This window comes from Aquarana catesbeiana, linkage group LG13, assembly GCF_042186555.1.
Source record: "Aquarana catesbeiana isolate 2022-GZ linkage group LG13, ASM4218655v1, whole genome shotgun sequence".
NCBI lineage: Eukaryota > Metazoa > Chordata > Amphibia > Anura > Ranidae > Aquarana > Aquarana catesbeiana.
In genome coordinates, this window is record NC_133336.1 from 103,470,858 (window position 1) to 103,498,166 (window position 27,309).

The 27,309-nt window shown below is 42.3% G+C and overlaps 1 protein-coding gene across 1 annotated transcript in view; it reads right to left on the reverse strand.

Moving 5' to 3' along the window:
• SPRED1 (sprouty related EVH1 domain containing 1) overlaps positions 1-25,430 on the reverse strand; it is a 122,663-nt gene extending 97,233 nt beyond the window's left edge. Inside the window, exon 1 of the mRNA XM_073609667.1 lies at positions 25,149-25,430. Coding sequence (XP_073465768.1) covers positions 25,149-25,171 — 23 coding nt within the window. The 5' untranslated portion in view covers positions 25,172-25,430. The remainder of the gene's footprint in view (positions 1-25,148) is intronic.
• Between the last annotated feature and the right edge of the window lie 1,879 nt (positions 25,431-27,309).

The following is a 27,309-nucleotide window of genomic DNA, read 5'->3' on the forward strand; positions in this document are numbered from 1 at the left end:
AGCTTAGTTATGTAGCATGAGGCCGTATATTATGCAGCATTTACATTTTTCGTAAACTCATTCAATGAATCCAAGCTCTGCAAGCTGAGATAACATGCACTGCATTGATGCATTTGCCCAATTTCACAGTAACCATGAGATTAAACAAAGTCCAGGAACATTCCTTTATCCCATTGTTTTGCAAATCTATGTACACTACAAACTGTATGACTGAATCGGTTCTGATAACGATGTTTTACTAACCTGACAGCTTATTACTCTAAATAGGAAATCTTCATTTTGTTTGCAAATAATAAAGCTTCTAACTACCAGCAAGAATAAGCCCTTACATTTAAAGAGCACCTGTCATTTCAGATCCATCACGGTTGGATCATGTAAGCGGGCATCCACTCACCTGCTGCCGCCATGTCCCTCACCTTGTTGTTTCATTAAAGTGAATGGGACTGTCGGTGAGTCAACGGCGGGTCAGAGGAGGAGCCGCAGCGGACAGAGATGACAGTTGCTCTTTAAAAATCGAGTTGATTTAAATCAAGCCTTTTTACTAGTGATTTAAATTGTGATTTAAATCGACTTGATTTAAATCAAATCCACCCTGGCCTGAAATAAGCTATGCAATGAAAAGGAAAATATTTAATTAAGAATTAAAATTAGCATGTTGATGAAGGATAGAGAGAAGAACCCAGGAAGATAAATATGAGCAGATTTAACTTCACCTTTATTTCTATTCTTATCTTTTGAGCTTGACCAGCAGGATGCAATAGCTGTTGCAACACAGCTCAATTCAATGTGTATAATACTGGTTTGATAAATGAATACATGGGGACCTGTATCATTAGAAACTTTTTTTCTTAAGTTTTTACAATTTACATGGAGACTTCTTGTAGTCCCAACCTGTTACACATGCAACAGGGTGAAACCACAGGATCACAACTAGGAGAGCAGGAAGGAACAAGGCAGTTCATGGCAAGATCAACATGTATGACTTTAAGGCTCCAGTCGCACCTAATGTCCTAGTCGGGGCTTTTTTTTCTCAGAAAATAGGTGCAGGAACTCCCTCCTCCTGAGTCACCCTTCGTCTCTGCCCCCTACCCACCTCTGAGCACTGTCTCTTGGCTCCAACCCCTACCCACTTCCCAAAATCTTCCCTTTTAGAGAATACAAAACCAAGTATCATTTAGTGCTACTAAGTAATTTGTATGGAATTTGATAGACCCCACCCCAGCAACAGTAGACCCTCCAGCAACAATAGACCCCCCACACAACAACAGACCTTGCCCCCCGCAACAAAATACCACCCCAACAACAATAGACCCCACCTGCAACAACAGATCCTCCAGCAGCCAGCAACAGTAGCCCTCTCCCTCAATAGTAGATCTTTCCAGTAACAGTAGACCCCCTGCCAGCAACAATAGACCTGCGCAATAACAATAGACCCCCCCCCCCCCACAAAAATAGACTCCCAACAATGACAACAGATCCCCAGCAGCCAGCATCAATAGACCCTCCAGCACACCCCAGCAATCCTTACCAAAAAATACATTCATTTGTGGAGGTGCCCGAACTACGTTCCCCCACATTCCCGCTGAAAAAAGCCCTGGTCCTAGTGCACACGGATACCCCTTTCGGAGCAATCGCCCGATAATCTGACCATTAGAACACAGCTTTCGAGAGCCGATCACGATAGTTCATGTGAAAATATCCAAAGGGACAAGCATGAAAAATGTTTCTCGTACTTTAACAAAACGAACGATTTTCGCATAATTAGTATAGTATTTGTACAAAAAAAAATTGTGTGACCAAGACCACACATGCTTGGAAACAAAAGAATATAATACAATACATCACTAGCGCTGTCAACTTACGCAGCATTTTACACACATTTTGAACATACACATCAGTCCCTGCCCACAATCTAATTCACAGTCATACATACACATACTAGGGCCAATTTAGACAGGAGCCAATTAACCTATCAGCATATCTTTGGAGTGTGGCAGGGAACCGGAGTACCCACAGGAAACCCACATAGGCACAGGGAGAACATACAAACTCCAGGCATGTGATGCCATGTTTGGGATTCAGACTGATGACCCTAGTGCTGCTAGACAGAAGTGCTATACACTTAGCCACTGTGCTGTCCACAATTCTGCCTGAAAAGTAGCTCATGTACTTTTTTGAGCAGCAGGCGTTTTGCTACAAGCGAAAGGACATTCAGATGTGAACAAGAGCTATTAAAAACAATAGGTTTTTGCATGTTGAGCGTTTTTGAGATTCAAGCTACAAAATGCCTAAATGTGGACAGGGCCTTATGAGGAACTTCACCCCTTTTTGTCCCCTATCTTCTCACCAGAAAACATACTCACCTGCCCAGCAAATTCAATTTTGTGCTGCTGTGATCTTCTGATCCGCTGCCAAAGCCCGGATGCCACACAGCCTTCTATTCTGAGCTGGCTGTCCCTTACAGGTTCTGCAGCCAGCCCCCCCCCCCCCCAGACGAAACACCGCCAGATCCACTCACTGACCACTGTGTGTCCCCACTCATGCCGCCTCCTGGGTTATGGGGACAGGAATATTCCAGAAGGCTGCAAGAGACTATGTGAGTGGGGCGTCCAGGAGTGGTCAAAAAGTTTTAAAAAGTAAACAAAAAATGCCATTTTTTATTGCAAAGCAGGGGAGTGCAGGGATCTAGGGCAGGCTTTCCAACCTTTTCAACACAAAGGAGAATTCATTGATATTAATGAGAAGCATTTTTCGGGAGCTTTTTAGAAGCTTTTTTAAACGCCAAAGCACTTGAAAAACTCCTCAATGTGAAAGGGGTCTAACTCATGATACAATAGTGCGATGGTCAGTGGGAAGAATTCTCCCTACATGTGTGGTCACTGGGAACTTATCTGATAGGCCAATGGTGTCAGTGGGAACTTATATGAGAGGCAAAAATTGCTCATTGCTCAAGAAACCCCTAGCAAGCTCTGGAGGAACCCTAGGGTTCCATGGAACTCTAGTTGAGAAACCCTAATCTAGGGTATATCTGGGGAGTGAAGGTCCACTTTAAAGCGGGGTTCCACCCAAATTTTGAACAATATCTGTATGTATTCTCTTCCTTGCCTAGATGCTGACATGCCGTTTAAAAAAATTTAAATCGCCGTAATTACATTTTATTTTTCTATTCTTCTTTGCACTTCCTGGTTCTCCTCCCGTGGGAGTAGGCGTGTTTCTAGCCTCTCCCAGACTCCGCACAGAATCCTGGGAGCTAGTCTCAGGCTTCCCAGGATGCCACTGAGCATGTGCGGGAACGAGCAGTGAATGCTGGGAGCACAGCATTCACCACATCCAGGAAATAAATGCTTGTGGGCTTCAAATGCCCACAATGAAGATGGAAACCGCCTGCAGTGAATAATATAAGTTATTCTTTCCGACGAAATCTGACACAGGCGGGCATATTACACACAATATGCGAGTATGTAATGTTGAGAAGAAAAGTTTGTGAATGAACTAAAAAAAAAAAAAACGATAGATAGGTGGACCCCCGCTTTAACAGAAGCTTCAGATTTAAAGTGGTTGTAAAGTCTAAACATTTTACCTTAATGCATTCCCTGCATTAAGGTAAAAAATGTTTAGGTGTCAGCATCCCCCCCTCACCCTCTCTTTTACTTACCTGAGCCCTCATTCGATCCAGCGCTGTGCACGTCTACAGCTCTTCTCTCCCCTCACTTCGGAGTCTCGCTGGTTTTGCTGGGGCACTGGGAGCCATTGGCTCCCAGTGCTGTCAATCAAAGCCAGTGACGAGGCGTGGCCAAGTCCTGCTTCCCATGGGGGCACTGGACCGAGGGGAGGGGCCAGGAACGCCGGAGGGTGACCCAAAAAGAGGAGGTTTTATAGACATGTTTGTTATTTTTTTTATTTACATTTACAATCACTTTAACAGAATTAAAAACAACTCTGAAATTGCACTGACATATTCAAACATATATTTGATTTTAACGACTGGCTTTACATATATACTTTAAGACTGGCAGTGCTAGTTAGGTGTTGGCACCTAAACGGACATTTAAAAAAAAAATTTAAAGTCATTTTATTAATTGGACATAGGACATAGTATATATAAAACTGTGGCTAAAATAGCTTACTTGGAAGGCAGAAAATCAGCCAATGGTGAACATATGCCTCTGTCTTTCTGGAGGACATGTGCAGCGCCAAGCTAGTTTATTGCCCTCAGTATCAATGCTTCTATTATGTACAATCATACATGCGTTTAATCATCTGTGATAAATGATGTCCGTTCTATCCATCATATAAATTATATTCATGAGGATAATTTGCCCCAAAGCTTCTGTACTATGTTTTGTAAAAAACTGTTTTATAGTTCTAATTCCCTTCAGGCAGTATACGAGTTTAGGAATATCTAAAGCCAAAACTTTTTCCCATTTAAAATAGGATTAGAGAAGGGTTACCCTGTCAGGGCTTTTTTTTTTTTTTGCCATCTATAATCAATTGGAAAGATTTCTCTTTACTTCCTAAACTATGTATACAATTAGAAGAGACAGGAACAGTGAGGGAAGTATTCTTAGGCTGCATTCACATCTGCACATTTCTGAAACACTCGAAAACCACACATCATGCTTGGTTAATTGTTAATGGCACCCCAAACTTAGCCAACAGGCGCGCGTTTTCGAACGTAACAAATATGCCAAAATGAGCGTTAAAAAACATGCGAAGCTCAACGACCAAAAAAAAATGCAGGAGCTTCTTTGGCGCATTTGTCACACAAAGGGCAGCCCACTCAAATGAATGGGCCGCCCTACACGTGTCAACGCGATAAAAACTGTATTCATGAGAGCTGCAGATGTGAATAGGGCCTTAGAAAGATGTCACTAAAAGAAGTGCTCCCAGTTAAAAAATCTAATTTTTATAACTAATTTGGTAACAACTAAAAAGCTTGGATGTTTCTCCACTTGCAGTCCCTGTTACAATGGAATAAATAGGGAGAGTTAATCTCCCAAATGAGGATACGGCAATAAAAACCTGACAAGGTGTTCTTCACCACTAAATCCAAGACTAAAAATAAACCTTTTAGCTTTAAATACATTTTGACATTTAGTATCAGAAGCCCTTGTTATCACTGACAGTAATATCCACCATGTTATCAAAATTGTTCCATCTCCCTCCATATAAGACAGTGTCCTACCAGTTCAATAGGTTTAGAGGATGGGCAGATTTTATCCCAGTAGCCAGCTAGGTGAGAGATCTGCCTGTCTAATGGCAAGAAGTCCAGAACCGAAATATCTCTGGATAGGTGTGAGGTGAGTATAATGCCGCATACACACGACCGGACTTTACGGCTTTACTTGGTCCGTCGGACCGGACTCCGTCGGATAATTAGATCGTGTGTGGGCTCCAGCTGACTTTTTTCCCCAAAAGTTCGACGGACCTAGAAATTAAACATGTTTCAAATCTTTCCGACGGACTCGAGTCCGGTCAAAAAGTCTGCTCGTCTGTATGCTAGTCTGACGGACAAAAAACGACCCTAGGGCAGCTATTGGCTACTGGCTGTGAACTTCCTTATTTTTGTCCGGTCGTACGTCATCACGTACGAATCCGTTGGACTTTGGTTGATCGTGTGTAGGCAAGTCCGTTCATTCGAAAGTCCGTCAGAAAGTCCTTTGAAAAGTCCACCGGACCTAGTCCATCGAAAAGTCTGCCCGTGTGTACGTGGCATAATGATGCCATCTTCTATGCCTCTGATCCAGAGATCTTCCGCTGCAAAGTTTGGGCCTTGGAAAGCTTCTGACTTCTCTGCACCAAAGCCGATGTCAGTGGAACGCCTATAAAAAGCTATTGACTGGCAACTACTTCCAGCTGGCTACAAAGCAATACAGAGAAGGCAGAGGTGTACCTGGACCCCATACAATGGAAGGTCTCTAGATCAGGCCACGGAAATAACCATAGAGTATGTCATATGACCCATCTCACATCTATTCATGCATATTTTTATTTGCTGTTTTAATTCCCACACTGACAATCGGATACACTGTATAAATGTAAATTATTCATTTCAATGTTATATTTAGCTATAATAATGAGCATCTATGCATTATTGAGCTTGATGGCATACGTGAAATAACAAATTTAATGAACTTCTCAGAAATCTATAGCAGAGATTCTCAAATTTTTTCAGTCGTGGCACCCTTTAAAAGTATGCAAAATCCACAGGCATCCCGATCTAAAATGTAAAAATTGTAAACATTACTTATCAGGGGGAAACCTGAGCCTCGGATGATGGACACAATTGCATTGATGAAATGAACTTCACACTAGAAGCCCACCTTCCCATCGTAGGTCCCTCCATCATGTCAGATCCTTCCCTTCATGTCAGAGTCCCCCCATCACAAAGCTCCTTCTTCACATCAGAGCCCTACATTTTGGGTTGCAGCAGTGCTGCAGAGAGCAGGATGTGGAGCAGGTCTGGAGAAACCAAGACTTCCATCCTCTCCTGAATGCTTGGATGCCCCTGCAGGCAGCATGCCATGGATCAGCGTCAGGAGTTGCCATGGCAGGTGGACCAGCCGCTACGACCATAGCAACGAATGATGACATGCAAACTACCCTGGAGCGTCATTGGTTGTTATGGTGATGGCGGCCCACACCATAGCAACTCATGACACTGATCCAGGGCAAACTGGGTCCTGAGCTCGTGGCACCCAAATGGCACCCCAGTTAAGAAACACTGATCTACAGGTGGTAAGGTAAGCTGCCATATGTTCATGTCTTGCTTTTGGGTTTAGATACAACTTTAACATTATATTTTCTTTTTATAATTCCTATATTAACAATCATACAAACTGTATACACGTGATTTATTAATTTCAATGGTATATTTATCTTTGATTTTTTTTATTACAGATATTGAACATCTATGCAGTACCGAACCTGATAGTATACTTGAAACACCTAAAATGTAATGAACTTGACCCATCGCAGAAATTTATAGTTACTAACCACAAACCAAACTGGTAGAGGTTGGTCTCCAATTAGAACCATATTAATGACTGTATTACAGCTGCCCATTGTTAAATATTTACAGACATAGTGAGTTACAGTAGGTTAAGTGATAAGGATAAAATGGAGACTAATGCTCTCGAATTCAGTCATTTATATTTGGCAGTGTGGGAGTTAATCTGCAGAAGTACTCAATGAACTGCTTATCAGTCATTTCCTGTCCAGACCGCTCCCTCTGTCCAGTTAATCATTCATCCTTTGTTGCAGAAGTTTATCAAGCAGATAAAATTTGCAACCGCCCTGCCAAGTTAGGAAGCAGACAGAGAGAAGCTGCGTGGGGGCAGCTGTATTCCGGACTAAACAGATCACCAAATCCTGCTCCTATTCATCAGAAAACTAGGCTCCCTGTTCTGCAGCATAGCAGTGACATTCCACTTCTTCAGCTTCTTCACTGCTTACTATCTTTACACCTTGTTAGACCAACCCAGGAATGGACAAACAAATGTCATTATCAGGAGCCAGTTAGAACAGCGGAACAGCTGGCAGGCATATAAAGAGTCAGGGAGCCATGTGCCCCCATACCCAGCAATACAAAAGACTTGAAATACTTAGACGCCGGCTGTAATTTGCTTTTAGGCCAAGAAGGACAGAACCAAGGAGACAGATAGCCAACAGGGCCAGAAAAGTTGAAGCTTCAAAAAAACTTTTGGGCCACGTTAGTAAAAACACTAGGGGTCTCTAAAGCCCGGTACAAAGTGTACATTTTTTTTCCTGGGTTGAATGAATAAAAAACCTTTCAGATCACCGTACCAGCTATGGTTGCCACCTCATCCCTTAAAAAACCGAACATATATTAATTACAAAGGTTCTGTGGCTGATTAAGGTGGTAATCAAACTCACTTGGTGCCTTATCTGCATCTAATTAGCCTCAAAACCTGTGTACCGGTAATTCAAAGGTGTTCGGGTTTAAAGGGATGAGGTGGCAACTCTAGTACCAGCACAAGCAATGATGGTCCCTCCCACTTCCCACCAGAATACACTGATCAGTGCTGCAGCCATTGGCTGATCGAATGCTGGTTTTCCAGCATGTTCCTTCAGCACAAGTTGGTTGTTAGACTGGCTTCTGGTGGACAGACTGGGCTAAAGCATGAGAAAAAGAAGCAGCACAAGGAGCCAATCAGTTCATGTAAGCTCATCACTTTGCTACTTCTCCTTTCACTGGAGCAGGTCAAGAACAACCTGGGCTCAGAGGAACCAGATTGGAGGACGCTGGCCATCAGACTAAGCATATCTAGCAGCACTAAAGAACACTGCAGAGGCGATCTCTGAATTGAAGGTGAATATTGAAGCAAACACTGTATTTTTTTTCTTTTATTGGGCTATTTATTATCTTGTTATTTTAAATACTGATTTTAACTTTGTAAGAAACAAGTGTCAGAAAAAGGTTTAGTCTTTAGGTGGTTAAACTTCCCTCATTTACAGATGAAGCTCATTCCTTTGATCTAAGAACAGAAAGTTACAATGTTTATAGGTATCTACTAGCACAGACAATGTTGTGAAAAACTTGGCAGGCTGCCCGTTTTTTTTCTTTTGACAGCTGAGTGAGCAGAGAACACTCTACACTTGCTACATGAATGAATCGAAATTCTGCATCGAGATTGTGATTTTTTTTAACTATTAATCGTGCAGCTCTATCTACCATGTATCAAAATGTACCAAACTGAGGAAGAGATAAAAACATTAAGAACAAGGTTTTCCATGAGAGCATATAAAAATGTATAGCTCAAGGAAACCTATAAAGAGCCAACAAAAGTGTGAAAGTTTATTATAAAGAACACAATCTGAGCAAATTGAGAAACCAACTAGGCTATGTAAACAATACCTTGAACCTAAAGTCTACACGATCTGCATATCTATAGGCACCCTTAGGCCTTTCAAATACAAAAGTTTTATAATGCTGAAACTAATCCAAGTATTATAATCGGGTATTATCTGGGTTAGTAGGAGCAGTACATTTTTATTGGCTATACTCTATTAATGTTACATTCATCTCAAAGTATTTTTTACGTATATTTTCTATTTTTTACCTGATTGCTTATGCATTTTATCACAATTGTATATCTAGTCCATGCGTAGACTCTCTGTCACCTATCTGTATTAAACGTTCTCTCACGCAGAGTGTATTGCTGCAGAGATTACATATAAAGCATACACATATTTTAAGTTTTAAAATACCTAAACTTACACAAGTCAGGAGATAGGGGCACAACAGTCTGCTGTATTACTAAACAGGAAGTGAAAAACAAACATGTAAGGAGCAAATATTTCTGCCTAAGTGGAGAGTGGTGGATGAAGGGCGCGTGATCAAGCTTACATCAAAACATATAAAATTTATTTCGGAGGAAATAAAGAGCAAATAAAAGCAGTTGAATAATACCAATACTACGTATCATGCAAACAGGTGACAAAATATAAAAAACATGAAAATTTAAAAATGGGTTAGGAATATCATGAGCCCATGTTGAGGCAAGTATTTAGAGTTGGCTAACGCGTTTCGAGGATGACCTCTTCATCAGAGCCTATTTTAGAACCAGGGTGCAGTCTCTATATGCCAGTAGGCCAAAAGTATGTACATCATCTTGATGGCTAGTTGGAAAAAGCGGCCTGAAATGGAAGATGCGATTTTCTGTGTTCCATACCAGTCCAACGTGGTAGTGTGAATACCCTTTGGTTTAGGTCAGCATCAATTCTTACACTTGCACACTTTGTACACTTGCACAAAGTCAGGGATTTCTAGGATTACAGTCAGATGTATGATTAACCATTTATACCAAACAGGTGTTAATGGTCATCAATTTCATATGATGGTTGAAACACAGTCATTAACTGAAATAGAAACAGCTGTGTAGGAGGCTTTAAACTGGGTGAGGAACAGCCATACTCTGCTACCAACATGAGGTTGTGGAAGACAGTTTCATGTCACAGGTCATACACCATGGCAAGGCTGAGCACAACGAGACACAAGGTAGTTATACTGCATCAGGTCTCTTCCAGTCAAAAGTTTCAAAGCAGACTGGGGTTTCAAGATGTGCTATTCAAGCTCTTATAAGGCAACACTGAGGACCGTAAACAGCGGTCGGCCAAGGAAACTTAATGCAGCAGATAAAGACACATCATGCGTACTTCCCTTTGACATCAGAAGATGTCCAGCAGTGCCATCAGCACAGAACTGGTGGAAACTGGTGGGACCTAGGTACAACCATCAACTCTCTGGGGAACTCTGGCCAAAATTCTATAAGTGTATACCCAGCTTTTCAGTATAAGCAATAGCTTCTTTGGCTGACAGAATCTCTCTCTGTGTATGTTAGCCATACACAGTTTAAATTTCAGCCAACTCCTGCGGAATCAGCTGAAATTCGGGAAGTGGGTGACCCTGCAAGCACCAAAAATTGACTAAGCTGGGTGAAATAATGGCAGCTGAACAGTGATTGCCTTCTGAATAAATGATATACAGCCTCACTCCAATGACATCACGATGTACAAATGTTTATTCCACAAGTGACCACAACAACAGTCCCTGACTAGAGACTGCACACTGTGAGTATGTTGTTTCTTCAGTGTGCTCAGAGCATGAACAAACCCCTTTCCAGCCTGGCATCCGGCATTATGGAGACAGTGGGAGTACATGCTTAGTGTTCTATTTCTTCTAACAGTGACTGCATCCTATCAAATACAATCACTTTTTGGGTATTCAGGCAGCCATGGGTGCAGTGGCTGCCTAAATACAATAACCAGCCATGGTTTGACACCGGGTTTGACACCGGTCACCCTGAACAGGCGATCTTTTTGGACGCCTAGGAGGAGGAGGGGAGGAGCTGGAAGCCGCAATGGAGAAGAGGACACTCAGAGCCGAGCCGCTGCCCACCACGATGGGGTAAGTGCCGGAGCGACCGAAAAACAGCAGGGGGGGTGGGTGCCACTTGGGAGGGGGGGTAGATGGTTGTTTGCCCCCCCCCCCCCAAAAAAAAACACCAGGTACTCAGACATCGGGACCGGCTGCTGTCAGAATACACTGATTAGGGGCTGCAGTAGATTGGTCACAACTGCTGGTCGAAAAACATTTTTCAGCTTGTCCTTTTGACAGAAGTCATCAAAGGATCGACTTCTGAAGTGAAGACGGCCGCACATTGATCAAAATATAGCCAATCTCTCCTGATCTGGTGGGGTTTGGATCAGTGTATGACCAGCTTTAAGCAATAGTCAAATGTTCACAACCCAAAAATAACGATGAACATCTTTTCGCAATGACTTCCATTCCTGGAACGGCAGAGTTAACAAAGTGAATAGAGATGAATCAAAAGGCTGACCCACAAGCAGAAACACATGAGCAAGTAATCAGATGGGGGAGAACATCCATCCACCCACACATGTGCAGTTTAGGCTGTGCTCAGTGCTCACAGCAGCTGCTATGTTTTCAGGAACTGGATCACAGGCTGAGGGTGACTCATTGCAAACACTCACTGCCTCCTCTCTCTCCCCATCACCAAGACTCCTTTAAAAGGCAGCCCTCAGCACTTCCTAAGGCTGGAAATCATGCAACCAACAACCTCATGGGAAAGAACAACAGGAAATGACATCTCTCACAGACTTCAGTTCAGGCCCCGATCAACAAATAATAGGCAGACATGTCTTAAAGCTATTTTCCACTTTAAGCGAACAGTTGATCCTTGCTTGAAATCCCTCACATAGCAACCGGAGAGTTTCTGCCTCCTACACAATCCCCGTCTCCTCGGGCCCTGCATCCATCTCACATTTCATTTGCTGTATCATTTTAAGGGCCCATTCACATTAATGTGCTGCGGTAATTCACGGTCTACACTTTACCACAATGCTGTGCTGTTCATTCTGAATGGCCCCCCAATGCACCTTGCTGGCAGATGTTTGCTGTGGTGGGCTGCCCAAAATGCACCTTTCTAGTGAGTTAGACAACATCTTCAACTAGGGTTGTCACCTTTTCTTCAAGTCAAACCCAAACACTTTAGCGGCGCACAGCAATTTTTTTTTTTTATAGTATATACTATACATACTGTATATTTTGCAATTAAATAAAATTTCCAATCATATGAAATTAATCACAAGAGTCCCCCATTACATCTAAATCCACAAAGTTCCCCTTTTACATCTGAATCCACAGATTTCCCTTTATTATCTAAACTCGCAGAGTTCCCCTACACTGTGGGGAGGGGGGGACTCTGCGGACTCTGATGTAAGGGAGAACTCTGGGGACTCTAACTAGAGGGATGCTCTGGGAACCCTGATTTAAGGGGGAACACTGAGAACTCTGATGTGAGGGAGGGACACTGTGGCTTCTGGTGTAAAGGGGAACTCTGATGTAAGGGGTGCTCTGAGAACCCAGATTTACCTTAGTGTACTCACTCAATGGCAGGAGAGAAAAGGGGGGTGACAGTCACAGACAAGGATGGATGGTGAGCTCACTCACCCCTTGGCAGTCAGCACCTCTCATCCAGATGTATTTGAGGGTGCTGGACTTCAAATTTCCGACCCCTACTTTCCATTTCTGAGGCACAGCTCCAGGGATTGGAGAGTGAGCAGACACAGAGGGATAGAGGCGGTAGTAGATCTCCTCTCCCCTCTGTGTGTGTGGGGGGGGGGGATTGTTAGTGCTGGCTTTGGGCAGTGTAAATGAGAGTGTAAAGCCTCGTACACATGGTCAGACTTCAAACAAACTTTTCCTTGGATTTCTGTGCAAAGGGCATTGGCCGTGAACTTGGTATGCATACACACGGCAGGACTTTTTCAGCCAACTTTCACCAAATCATGTGGTTTTTCAGCTCATTACCGCCACCCTTGGACAACTTCTGTATTGTTGTCTGATCTTTTGCATTGGTTCTGAGCATGCGTGTTTGTACTTTGAACTAAAGTCCGATGGATTTGTGCACACACGATCGGACTAGCCGACGTAGGACTTTTGTTGCAGGAAAGTTTGTTCGCACAGCCAACATTTGTCCGAAAAAGTTTGTCCGATGGAGCGTACACACGGTCGGATGTTGCCTTAAAACAGGTAATTTGCATGTTTGTTGTCAAAAAGTCTGATCGTGTGTATGGGCCTTAACAGACACTCTTGGCTTACACAACTGCAGCCAGCAACCCTGCTGGGAAGCCATAGTCCGGCCTGAATAATGTGTCCGGGTTTCAGGTGGTCTGAAACCCGGACGCATGATTCCAAACCCAAACTGTCCGGGTGAATGCCGGACAGGTGGCAACCCTATCTTCAACCTCACACAGTATAATAGTATGAACGAGCCCTAAAAGTGTCAGGCATTCTGACCTCTTCCTCAGTTATGGCTTTAAAAATGCCATGTTCCTAATAATGTGGCACAACGTGAATCGAAGCATTACTTAGCTGCTTATGTGTACTGAGTGGAATCACTTGCACTTTGATGGATATCTCATTCTATGTGGACATGTCGGTATTACTTAAATTGGTTGTAAACCCCTCTGTGCAACTTCTATAGGTAAGCCTATAATAAGGCTTACACATGCGGCATTTAGGAGATATTTACCTTGTAGTGCGCCTATGATGTCATTGGCGCATGCACCGTGAAGAAACGCCACGGTGTGCCGTTTCTTCACTAGCAAGTGCCATGACTGATGGCTCTCGCGCACATACACGGGAGTGATGTCATGCAACTCCGGCCAGTCACAGAGCCGGAGTCCACGGCCCCGGAAGGAAGAGGGGTGAAGATGGATGCGGCCACCAGCGGGGACGACGCAGGCTTCGTTTGCAGGTGAGTGCTCGGCGATGCATACTAGCCCATTATGCTTTTACTTTGCAGGGGAAAAAAGAGGAAGTAAAACCCATCAGGGTTTACTTCCTCTTTAAAGCAGAACTAAACTCTCAAAAATACAAACCACCACCTTCCACCGATGCAGCGGTTACATCCTTTGACAGCTGCTGTCATTTTTTCCCCGGCTACTGAGCTTCTGGCCTCTTGATTGGCCAGTTGGAAAGATATCATCCCGCGCATGCGCACAGGAGTCAGTAATTCCAGCATGGCCAGAGTGTGACGGGAATGCAACTTTACATTCAATACAAGACTTTGAGCATGCAGGTAAGGGTTAGAAAATCAAATGAATGTTTCTAAAACTAAAAATGTCAAAGTAAATTCTACTATTGATCATCTTTAGTTTGATGGAATTCATTAGCGTTGATTTTTACACTGATGAGCCAATTGTCCCTTTTTTCCTTTTGCCATTACAGTGTTGATGATCATACTGAGGAGGATCACAGAGCACCCGGCCATGGCAGCGGTTTTTCACCACACCTGCCACCTGAGCCAACTATCCGCACTCAAATGACAAATTGCTGAAAGATTATGGAATCAATGTTACACAATTTCATTATGCAGCAATGACAGAACGGTTCCCCTCTTATAAACTGCCCAATTATATGAAAATATTAATAAAAAAAAAACTTAAGCTGACCATACACTATTATATGGAGGAACAAATATGTCATCTATGCTATCCAGCACGGATGGAGGAATCTAGAGCTGTGGCTATTGTATTTTGATAGCTGACCCAGCCGGCTGCGAAAATATCCAAACATTGACTGCTTTCTGATTGGTCTGATTCAGTCAAGGGATGTCGAGTGGGATACGGCTGACAGGGCCACCCATTGATTGAATTGCAGCTGGTAAGGTAAGTAAAGATAGCAGACTATGTGAATAGCTAGAAAGTTGGCCATGATGACCACCACCACACCAGACCAATGTAAGCCAGCAACAGGTTTAATGATCGCTTCCACACCAGTGCCAGAGTCACCAGACCAGTGTAAGCCAGCAACAGTGTTCCTGATCACCACCACACCAGTCCCAGTATCACCAGACCAGTGTAAGCCAGCAACAGTGTTCCTGATCACCACCACACTAGTCCCAGTATCACCAGACCAGTGTAAGCCAGCAACAATGTTCCTGATCACCACCACACCAGTCCCAGTATCACCAGACCAGTGTAAGCCAGCAACAGTGTTCCTGATCACCACCACACCAGTCCCAGTATCACCAGACCAGGGTATGCCAGCAACAATGTTCCTGATCACTACCACACCAGTCCCAGTATCACCAGACCAGTGTAAGCCAGCAACAGTGTTCCTGATCACTACCACACCAGTCCCAGTATCACCAGACCAGGGTATGCCAGCAACAATGTTCCTGATCACTACCACACCAGTCCCAGTATCACCAGACCAGTGTAAGCCAGCAACAGTGTTCATGATCACCACCACACCAGTCCCAGTATCACCAGACCAGTGTAAGCCAGCAACAGTGTTCCTGATCACCGCCACACCAGTCCCAGTATCACCAGACCAGGGTAAGCCAGCAACAATGTTCCTGTTAACCACCACACCAGTCCCAGTATCACCAGACTAGAGTAAGCCAAAAACAATGTTCCAGATCACCACCCCACCAGTCCCAGTGTCATCAGACCAGTGAAAGCCAGCGACAGCGCTCCTGATCACCACTACACTGGTCCTAGTGTCACAAGACCAACATAAGCCAGAAACAATGTTCCTGATCACCACCACACCGATCCCAGTGTCACCAGACCAGTGTAAGCCAAAAATAGTGTTCCTGATTACCACTACATCAGTGCCAAAGTCACCGTACAGGGCGGCCAGCAACCGTGTCCCTGATTTCTATAGCACGAGTCCCAGTGTCTCATTAATCAATAAGAGATATGAACGATTAAACCCTTTGGAGATCTTCCTGTTAAAATACACAGATGTAAACATGCCCAGTGCTGACTGAGCCATCTACCCATAATTTCCATTAAGCGGGGAAAGCCAATGCAGGCTTAACTGTTCCCACATTAGCCAAAAAAGCACAGCAAGTTGGTCAAACTCCTTCAGATTTTGGGATCTGCTATGTATTAATGACTTATTTCCAGTAAATGGTCACAACTGTACCAAAATAGCTTATACTGTGCACCAGTATGTACCACCTGCTGTCTTCACAAAAAGTGTTTTGTCTAAACGTATTTTACTATTTGGTGTAAAAGGTGTCCAGCATGCAGGAAAGTTACTGCAAATACTGCGTCCAATTTTTTTACACATTCTCAATTTTTATACATACTTTCATGTTATCCTATACAAGTGCTCCTCTACTTTTTTTTTAGATGATATACCCTTTCATAATATTTAGTGTTAACCATTTTGTGCATCAGTTTATCACACATGCCTATCCTGATATATGCACATTTTCCACATTTATCAATCATGGTGAATAAATGTTTTCCAATGAAGAGCACCTTTAGGCCTCTGTTAGCAGTTATTCATAAATATACTAACCTCCCTTAGTAAAGGTATAGCTTGTGTTCACTTCAAATACCTAATCAGGATCAGTGGAATTTAAAAAAGTAGAGGCTTCCCCCGACCTGGTTGGGCACTTGTGGTGAACGCAGGCTAGAGTGAAAATAATCAATTTAGTAATAATGCTAATGACATGATGGTCATAAGCATGAAATTAAAATTTCAAGAAGACTGGATGACCAATTCTTGTCTATGGTAGACACTAAGCCAACTGCTCTTCGGCAAAGGAGATGGATTGGAACCATAGCCCTTGTGTAAGTTAAACATAGATCATCATGGACCATGGTCAATGGGAAACTCATTACCATAGCAAAAGATAAACTGGAGGCCTTTGAAGAGATAATCACATTGTAGAGTCATTTCCTGGGAAGGAGGCCACGGGTAACACCTTCCTCCCCGTATCCCATCTCCCCTGCTTTCCCTCTATGCTTTTACTTCTTTCTATTGATTTTCCTCCCTATCTGTTCTTTTTTGACTTTGGTCCTATGGGTCACAAAATGCAATAATGATGCATAGCTGGGTTAGTGTCTGTCTCACTGAGCCAAGAAAACAACAAATTTATACATCTGCTTTCATATGCATTCTAAGATATGTGTGCATACCATCTACAACTCGCTTTGTAACGTACTGCATTGTGTCTTGTTCTTCTCTTGAAAACATTAAAAAAAATATGTAAAAGAGATTGATTAGGTGTGAAATCATCCAATCACCACTGTACTGCATTACTGTAGCATTTGAAGCATGTGCCACAAAACGTTCGATCGGGGGAAGCAAGATAAGGCACTTTATACAGTCGGTGACCCTTCCAGCCTCCAAATTAGGTGAGAACTCCTTAAGAAAGGAGGGACTTTTTTTCCCCCAAAATGTTTCGCTCAGGTTCCCTTCTCATTCTGCAAGTGTTTAGCATTCTCCTGATGTGTTAATCCTTTACACAAGTCTCTTGTGTTGTATTTAGCTATGCTATATTAACACACTTTAAGAATATCCTTGTTATGTGTAATGCAAATTTACGTTATCTGGGCAGCACAGTGGCTTGGAGGTCAGCAAGCCTGCCTTGCAGTATAACAATCCAAGTCCCAACCAGTGTACTACCTGCATGGAGTTTACATGTTCTCCCTGTGCGTGCGTGGGTTTCCTCCCACACTCCAAAGACATGCTGGTCGTTTAATTGGCTCCGGTCTATTATGTGTATGTTTGCAAGTGAGATAGGGATGTTAGATCGCAAGCTCCTTGAAGGCAGAGACTGATGTGAATGTACAATATGTAACAAGCTGTGTAATTTGTCAGCACTGTATAAATGCCTATAATAAATAAATCTGCAGCTATCATTGGATCTATACAGGTAAGCAAATATACACTTATGAGCAGGAAGCTATGTGTACTTCATGTAAATCAATTAATGATGAAATCTTCATGAGAAATATCTGATATTTTCAATCACTATGGCAGCAGAGTGGTTTAGTGGTTGGTATTTTTGCCTTGCAGCCCTGGGGTCCTCAGTATGAACCCAACCAGGACACTATCTGCATGGAGTTTGCATGTTCTCCTCCTGTGTGTGTGGGAGATTCCTCTGTGTACTTGGGTTTCCTCCCATACCAGATATGCTTATAGGTTAACTGGCTCCTGTCTAAATTGGCCAGTGTACATATGTATGTGTAGTAGGTATCTTAGATTGTAAACTCCTGGCGGGCAGGGACTGATGTGAATTTACAGTGTTGTAAAGTGCTATGAAAATTATCAGCGCTATGTAAATACCTGTAGTAATAATGATAATCCCGCCAGATGTTAGCCGGCGCTCTGCCTTTTCCAAATGCCGGCTGAGCATACATGTCTATGAGCGGCCAGACTGCACATATCTATGGCCCTTTCATTCAGACATAGGTGAAACAGCTTTTAGAACTGTTGGTGGCCACCATACACATTGATCTGATTGATGTGTGATTCAAACAAATTTCTGATCAATGTGTATGGCCATCATAAGGCATAGCTAACATAGTTATCAGATCTATAAGCTGTTTCACTTATATCTGATTAAGCCACAGTTCACATACACTATATTGTCAAAAGTATTGGGACACCTGCCTTTACACGCATATAGTCACATAGTAGGTAAGGTTGAATAAGGACAATAGTTCAACTTGTGTTGGTGTACGTGTGTCAGTGTCGATAATCATTTCCCATATCCCTGTATATTGTGTTCACTATGATGCACGTCCAGGAGTCTTTTCAAAATATCAATACTCCCCGCTGACACCACCAATTGTGGAAGAGAGTTCCACCTCCTTATCACAGTAAAAATCCCTCTGCGCAGCTTTAGGCTAAACCTCTTCTCCTCCAGTCTCATTATGTGGCCCTGTGTCCTCTAAAGCCTCGAACACACGGTTCGATTGTTGGAAGGGTATTGTCTGTTGACAGACTGTTGTCCTAAATTCTTACCCTTGGTACGCTCCTTTAGACAATTGTCTTCCAATTTTCCGCCAACAAATGTTGGATGACAGGCTAGTAAAATTTCGGTAGACTACGGCTCCACGTCTGATTTTCGTAGGGTCCGTACACAAATCCATCACACAAAAGTCGAAAGTACAAACCCCATGCTCACAATCAATGCTCACCAAACACAAAATTAGCAGAAGGGGCCCAAAGGGTGGCACTCCAGAGCTGAAATTCCTTGTAGTACGTCACTACCTTCGTGTTGTCGAACCACAATTTACATATCGTTAGTATGCAAGACAAGATCCTGGCACACGCCCTTTTGAAAAAATTCAGACGCTCGGTTGGCCAACAATTGTACCGTGTGTACGAGGCTTTACGCTCCCTGAGACTGAATCTTTTTTTCTGGGATCACCATTAAGGTATTTGTGAATCACAATCATATCTCCTCTCAAGCTTCTCTTCTCATGAACTTTAACTGCTTGCTGACCGCCGGCTGTCAATTAACGGCCAGGCGGCACAGCTCTCGTTGCGGGCGGGCATCATATGACGGCCTCTCTTTCCCTGCCCACCGCCGTGTCACTGGGCACTCGCGATTGCCGGTAACACAGCAGGACCGTGGATCTGTGTGTGTAAACACACAGATCCACGGTCCTGTAAGAGGAGAGGAGACAGATGGTATGTTCTCAGTACAGAGGAACACCGATTGGTCTCCTCCCCTAGTGAGTCCCCTCCCCCTACAGTTAGAAACACTCCCTAGGAAACACAGTTAACCCCTCGATCACCACCTAGTGTTAACCCTTTCCCTGCCAGTCACATTTATACAGTAACCAGTGCATTTTTATAGCACGGATCGCTGTATAAATGTGAATGGTCCCAAAAATGTGTCAAAAGTGTCCGATATGTCCGCAGTCACGATAAAAATCGTAGATCGCCGCCATTACTAGTAAAAAAAAATAAAAAAAATAAAAATGCTATAAATCTATCCCCTATTTTGTAGACGCTATAACTTTTGAGCAAACCAATCAATATACGCTTATTGCGATTTTTTTTTACCAAAAATATGTAGAAGAATACATATCGGCCTAAACTGAGGAAAAAATGTATTTTAAAGAAAAAAAATTGGATATTTATTATCGCAAAAAGTTAAAAATATTGTTTTTTTTCAAACTTGTCACTTTTCTTTTGTTTATAGCGCAAAAAATAAAAACTGCAGAGGCGATCAAATATCACCAAAAGAAAGCTCTATTTGTGGGGAAAAAATGATAACAATTTCATCTGGGTACAGTGTTGTATGACCGCACAATTGTCATTCAAAGTGCGACAGCGCTGAAAGCTGAAAAATGTGCAGGAAGGGGGTGAAAATGCCTTGTATTGAAGTGGTTAATGGCATCCCAGTCTCAGTCCGTAGGGTTCAATATGGAATTGGCTCACCCTTTACAGCTATAACAGCTTCAACTCTTCTGGGAAGGCTGTCCACAAGGTTTAGGAGTGTGTCTATGGGAATGTTTGACCAGTCTTCCAGAAGCACATTTGTGAGGTCAGGCACTGATGTGGATGAGAAGGTCTGGCTTGCAGTGTCCGCTCAAATTCATCCCAAAGGTGTTTTATCAGGTTGAGGTCAGGACTCTGTGCAGGCCAGTCAAGTTCCTCCTGCCCAAACTCGTTCATCCATGTCTTTATGGACTTCGCTTTGTGCACTGGTGCGCAGTCATGTTGGAACAGGAAGGGGCCATCTCCAAAATGTTTTGGTATGCTGACGCCTTAAGAATCCCCTTCACTGGAAATAAGGGGCCAAACCCAACCCCTGAAAAACAACCCCACATCTTAATCCTTCCTCCACCATATGATTTGGAATAGTGCACAAAGCAAGGTCCATAAAGACATGGATGAGCGAGTTTGGGGTGGAGGAACTTGACTGGCCTGCACAGAGTCCTGACCTCAACCCAATAGAACATCTTTGGGATAAATTAGAGCGGAGACTGCGAGCCAGGCATTCTCGTCAAACATCAGTGCCTGACCTCACAAATGCATTTCTGGAAGAATGGTCAAACATTCCCATAGACACCCTCCTAAACCTTGTGGACAGCCTTCCCAGAAGAGTTGAAGCTGTTATAGCTGCGAAGGGTGGGCCAACTCAATATTGAACCTTGTGGACTAAGACTGGAATGCCATTAAAGTTCATGTGTGTGTAAAGGAAGGTGTCCCAATACTTTTAACAATATAGTGTATATGCGATGTGGGAAAGGCAGTGAATCTTGTGTGTTTCCTGCACCGCACAGCATTCATGTGATCTGCTGCACGTCTCAATGTTAATCGATAACATCCGATTGTAAGTCATAATTGTATAGTAACTATCGACTGAAATCCCCTTCCCTGGGTGTGGCATATCGATGACATTTTTTGTCGACTATAGCTTGATTATTCCTATCGGAAGCGAACATTCGGAAAAGGAATTGATTGTTTATTGAAGCGTGTATGTCCACCATTAAGCAGCTGTTTCTGAAGCCTTCGTTCCCCTAGACCGGGTACCTGCAACCTATCATTTAGCTCACCCGGTTTCAACACAAGCCGCCCCTCTGCGGATTAACACCTCTCTGCGACAATGCGTGCTTCTATTTGTGGAGCACACCTTCATCCCCAGCATGTGAACACTGGCATCTGTCCTCATTAATACACGTGTAAAGCAGCTCTTGTGCCATCGGTGAGAACCTTGGCACCTTTCATGGTCTAGTATCTATGAAGCCCCCCTCTTTGCTGCAGCCATGGGTGCCCCAATGCAGGTGTGTGTGGGATGTGACGGAGTGAATGGACACAGGTATTTTATGAATGGAATAGGGAGGTCACATGACACCCGAGCCTCCCTGCTCTGATATTTCCCACATAGCTGTGTCAACAAGAGCGGGAGGGAGAGGCCAGGAATGAGGAGGAGGAGGAGGAGGAGGAGGAGGGGGACAAGGAAAGGAAGACAGGGAGAGAATGCAAGATTTGGAGCAAAGACAGGAAAGAATGACACAGAAAGGAAACATGCAATCACAGCCATTCACAAAGTGCAATACGGTCACATTCCACATTATGAGCACAGTGTGAGTCCAGTGTAAAGGGCGCTGTTAGTGAGCAGCAACAATTGTGTGCCAATGGTGCCCAAGTCTGTATAGTAGAATAGACCATCCCACCTCTTTTCATTCTTCCCAATCCCCCCCCCCCCCCCCCCCCTCCTCCTTCCTTGTCACCGCAGCCTCCTTATCCCCAATTTATTCATAATTCCCCGACGTTGCCCCCATTCACAATGTCACAGCACGTAAAAGGTAATATTGCCTGCCAGGGTTTTATGAATGGGATCCTGCTATGCAAATGAGGGCAATTCACAAAAAACAGCAGCACAACATGGCGGCTTAAAGAACTGAACACACCAAGAACAAACACTACGGGGCACAGCGCAGCACCCACATACTACAAAGCAAACACGCAAGGTCATTGCAAAAAGGCACCACGGGGCTCTCAACACACATCGATCACCCAAAAAATGAGAAAAACACCCACCATGGCTACACGAGCTGGAGGGCTTCATGTCTACATGTCAAGCATGGGAAGGAAAAGGCAAACAGACATTTCCAGCACAAATCCATTATCTATAGCACATTGAGGACTGTCTGACTCGACAACAGCAACATAAAAACTCCATATTAAAAAAAAAAAAAGGAAAACAAAATACATTTCAACTAAAATAACATAAAACCAACAGTTTTAAATATATAAAAATATATGTATATACAAAATACTTTTTAGCACAAATTATCTTATAAAATAAAAACAAACACACGTACAGAACAACACAAATCATAATAAAAAACAATCAGTGTACAGAATGCATTTCAATACAAACCTCTATATAAGATAAAGCTACTGTAGAATGAATATATAGATTTATATAATAAAAAAACACACATACAGGATACAATTCAACACAAATCAGAATATAACCTAAAAAATAAGCAGTGTACCAAACAAATTTCAACACAAACCACTATAAAAAAAAATAAAGCTACTGTAGAATGAATATATCTATATCTATATATCTATATATATATATATATATATATATATACACATTTATATATATCTATATCTATATCTATCTATCTATCTATCTATCTATCTATCTATCTATCTATCTATCTATCTATCTATCTATCTATCTATCTATCTATCTATCTATCTATCTATCTATCGATATATAGCTATATCTATATATAGAGATATAGATACAGATATATATCTCTATATATATAAAACACACATACAGGATACAGTTCAACACAAATCATGATATAACTTAAAAATTAACCAGTATACCAAACTCATTTGAACACAAATTACTATATATATTTACACACACATACACACCATAAAAAAATACACATAGAGAGAATACATTTCGATACAAACCACAACATGAGATAACAATAAACAATATTATACACCGAATACATTTTAATACAAACTAGAACAATAAAGAAACACGATGTTCTACCCAAAACAATATTTAAAAAAAAAAACTGAAAAAAAAAATTGACGCCAAAAGATTGCTATTCTTGCCTATTCTAGGTACTAAATGGATTTCCTACAGGCAACTTGGACCTTTACATAGCTACTGTAAGCCATAGTTGAAGGACGGCAGGAAATTGTGGACAGTTGTCGGTAGAAATGGACGGTGCAATTTTTTAAATTGCCTGTAGCCCAATACATTCCACAACATATATAAAGCCACCGCTAAGCCATTGACGCCTACATACACGTTTTTTTCAATGGATCACATTTGACGCACACTTTTACATCTTCCATTACATATACGATGAAATCACTGCAATATTTCTATCGCTTTTTAATCTGCAGATGAGAATGAGAAGAGTCTCTTATAAACGGTTCCTGAAGGCAGGCTTATCACTTCTGTGTTCTGCATGTCACCGGAGGGAAGAACCGACATGGGCAATGACCAGATGAGTCATCACCGAGAACTTCATATCAACCTCTGCACATACATGACCACCAGGAACATGGAAGTGCCTCTTATTTCTTAGAACAGATCCCTATAGCACAGTCCTGGAGAGGACTTATAGACTGATGTTGGGTAGGTAGGGTCACTCAAGCTTTTCCTAAGAGTCATAACCCCCCCCCCCCCCCAAACTCTCAACAATATGAATCTTCACAGGGCCATCAGCACAATGTGAACAGTGTGTGATGTCCCCAACAGGGTATGTGATACAATTCGTCAATTTCAGGCCTGAATCTGAATCTATTCTGTATTCCTCCAATTGATGCCACTTTGTTCATAAGACTGAAGCTGGCCATACACTATGCAATCTGATTGTACAACCTGCTTTAAGGCCTACCACCCGATGTTACAATCTCCTTTAGAACAACCAAGAGCTATGTAGTGGAAGGGCCTGCCTGGTTGGATACAAATTGATTTTGTAAATTATGTAGGTCCTCAAACTACATGGCTTTGGTAAATCTAAAGTTGATTGTATGGTCTGGTTGTAATGTGTATGGCGGCCCTATACTCAGCATACACATTACACAATCTGACCATACAATTTACTTACTAAAGCTGTGTAATAGGAGGATTTATCTAAACTATCTGATCAATCTGTAGCCGATCAGGCAGGCCCTTGCACTACATAGTCCTTTGTAGATTTGGAGGAGATTGTACAATCAGATTCTATAGTGTATGGTCAGTGTGCTGTACTCCTTCTGTGTGTTCCTATTTTTGTTTGGCAATATGTTGGCACTAAGGGTGCACATGCCATCACCTGCACCCAGAATAAATACATTGCAGTCCAATAACGTGATGGCTCGTAGAAATCCTAGCCAGCGGTGTACCATCTGATTCTTGCCAACATGGTAGAATGTGGTGATTCACCCACCGCCCCCCCAGTGTACAGGATCTGACAGTCCATGGAGGGGGTGAAGATCTCTTGTGAAGTGTAAACCCCAAACACAATCCCTCCTGAGATATCACCAATCATCTACCAGGCAACACTACCACCAATCCCCCTATCCACCAGTACCAAACCCAGAGTGGTGGGCACATCACCATCACATGACCCCCACACCTGGCCAGGCCCAGGGATCAGCCAATCACTGACAGCCCAAACCCATTCTGCAGTGTCACAGATGCCAGGCTTTGTCCCACATGGTGCCCATGTCACAGCCATGCCCAGGGGACATTGTACAATGGGGACACCACACACACAATGTACAGCCATCCAACCTGCACACATGAAGGGCCCCTGTCCTATGGGGCCCCCTCCATACAGGTGCTACTCACTCTGGCTCTTGCTCGCTGCTCATTGTCCCCCCTCACCGGGCACCGAGCTGGCTGTGCAGGGCTGGAGCGCAGGGAGTGTCCTGGGAGAGCCACATGGTGACCACAGATAAGATCCGATAGAGATCGGCCGATATACACAGCCCCTTCACCGGCCAACACAGCCGATCTCACAGCACAGACGGGGCCGATGCTGCACCAAGCATCCGTGTGAGAGCATAGCCGGAGAGAGAACCTCCACCTCCCATCCAGAGACTGAGCCTCCACCTCCCTCCCATCCAGAGACTGAGCCTCCACCTCCTCCTTCTCCTCCTTCTCCTCCTCCTCCATCCCCTCCTTCTATGGACAGGGGGGAGAAGGCTGCACATGGACACACATCATCCTGAACTGGAGGGATCCACAGGAAGAACAATACACACATCTGTAAAGAATAATATCATAATAATCATAATACTGCATCAACACAATATACATATCTGTAAAGAATAATAATAATAATAGTACATCCACACAATATACATATCTGTAAAGAATAATAATAATAATAGTGCATGAACATAATATACATATCTGTAAAGAATAATAATAATAATATTGCATGAAAACAATATACATATCCATAAATATTAATATAATAATAATAATAGTACATCCACACAATATACATATCTGTAAAGAATAATAATAATAATAGTGCATGAAAACAATATACATATCTGTAAAGAATAATATAATAATAATAGTACATCAACACAATATACATATCTGTAAAGAATAATATAATAATAATAGTACATCAACACAATATACATATCTGTAAAGAATAATAATAATAATAGTAATAATTATAATAGTGCATGAACACAATATACATATCTGTAAATAATAATAATAATAATAATAATAATAATAGTGCATGAACATTATATACATATCTGTAAATAATAATATAATAATAATAGTACATCAACACAATATACATATCTGTAAATAATAATATAATAATAATAATAATAGTGCATGAACACAATATACATATCTGTAAATAATAATAATAATAATAATGCATGAACACAATAGACATATCTGTAAATAATAATAATAATTTATGAACACAATATACATATCTGTAAAATATAATAATAACGATAATCACAATATTATTATTATTATTATTATTATTATTATTATTATTATTATTATTAATAATAATAATAATAGTGCATCAACACAATATACACATGTTTAGTTTAATACTCTATTAATACTCTACAGGCATACCCCGCTTAAGTACACTCACTTTACATACACTCGCGAGTACGGACATACCTGCGAATGTCTTCGTAAAGTACCTCGCAAGTACAGACATCCCATGCTACGCAGCTGCAGTATGGCCTGGAAGAGGCGGAGCTGCTTCCCAGAGTTGTCGCCAGTGAAGAGGCAAAGTTCACACCAGCCAGCCCACAGTTGCCTGCAGCCATGCCCACCAGCCAGCCCAGAGTTGCCCGCCAGCCATGCCCACCAGCCGGCCCAGAGTTGCCCATTGCCCGCCAGCCATGCCCACCAGCCGGCCCAGAGTTGCCTGCCAGCCAGCCCAGAGTTGCTGCCTAAGCGTAAGTGGATTATTGTACAGTACTATAAACTTTACTCCATGACCCCCTCCCCCCCACTACAGCCCATGGCCCTCCACTATAGGCCCTGATCCCCCCCACTACAGCCCCTGACCCCCCACTACAGCCCCAGACCCCCCAGAAGTGAAAAAAGGTATTGCTTCACTTTAATTACATTTTCGTTTTACATACATTCTCTGGTCCCATTGTGTACTTAAAATGAGTATGCCTGTATTCATAATATTAGTGCATGAACACAATATACATATCTGTAATTAATAATAATACCGGTAGTAGTTCATGAACACAATATACATATCTGTAAAGAGTAATACTTTATTCATAATATTAGTGCATGAGCACAATATATATCTGTAAATAATAATAATAATAGTTTATGAACACAATATACATATCTGTAAAATATAATAATAATGATAATTATAATATTATTTAATGATATTAATATTCATAATCCAATCGTTGTCAAAAGTTTGTAGAAATTCACCTCTGTAACATCTCTAAAATTCGCACCTTTTTAACAAATGAAACCA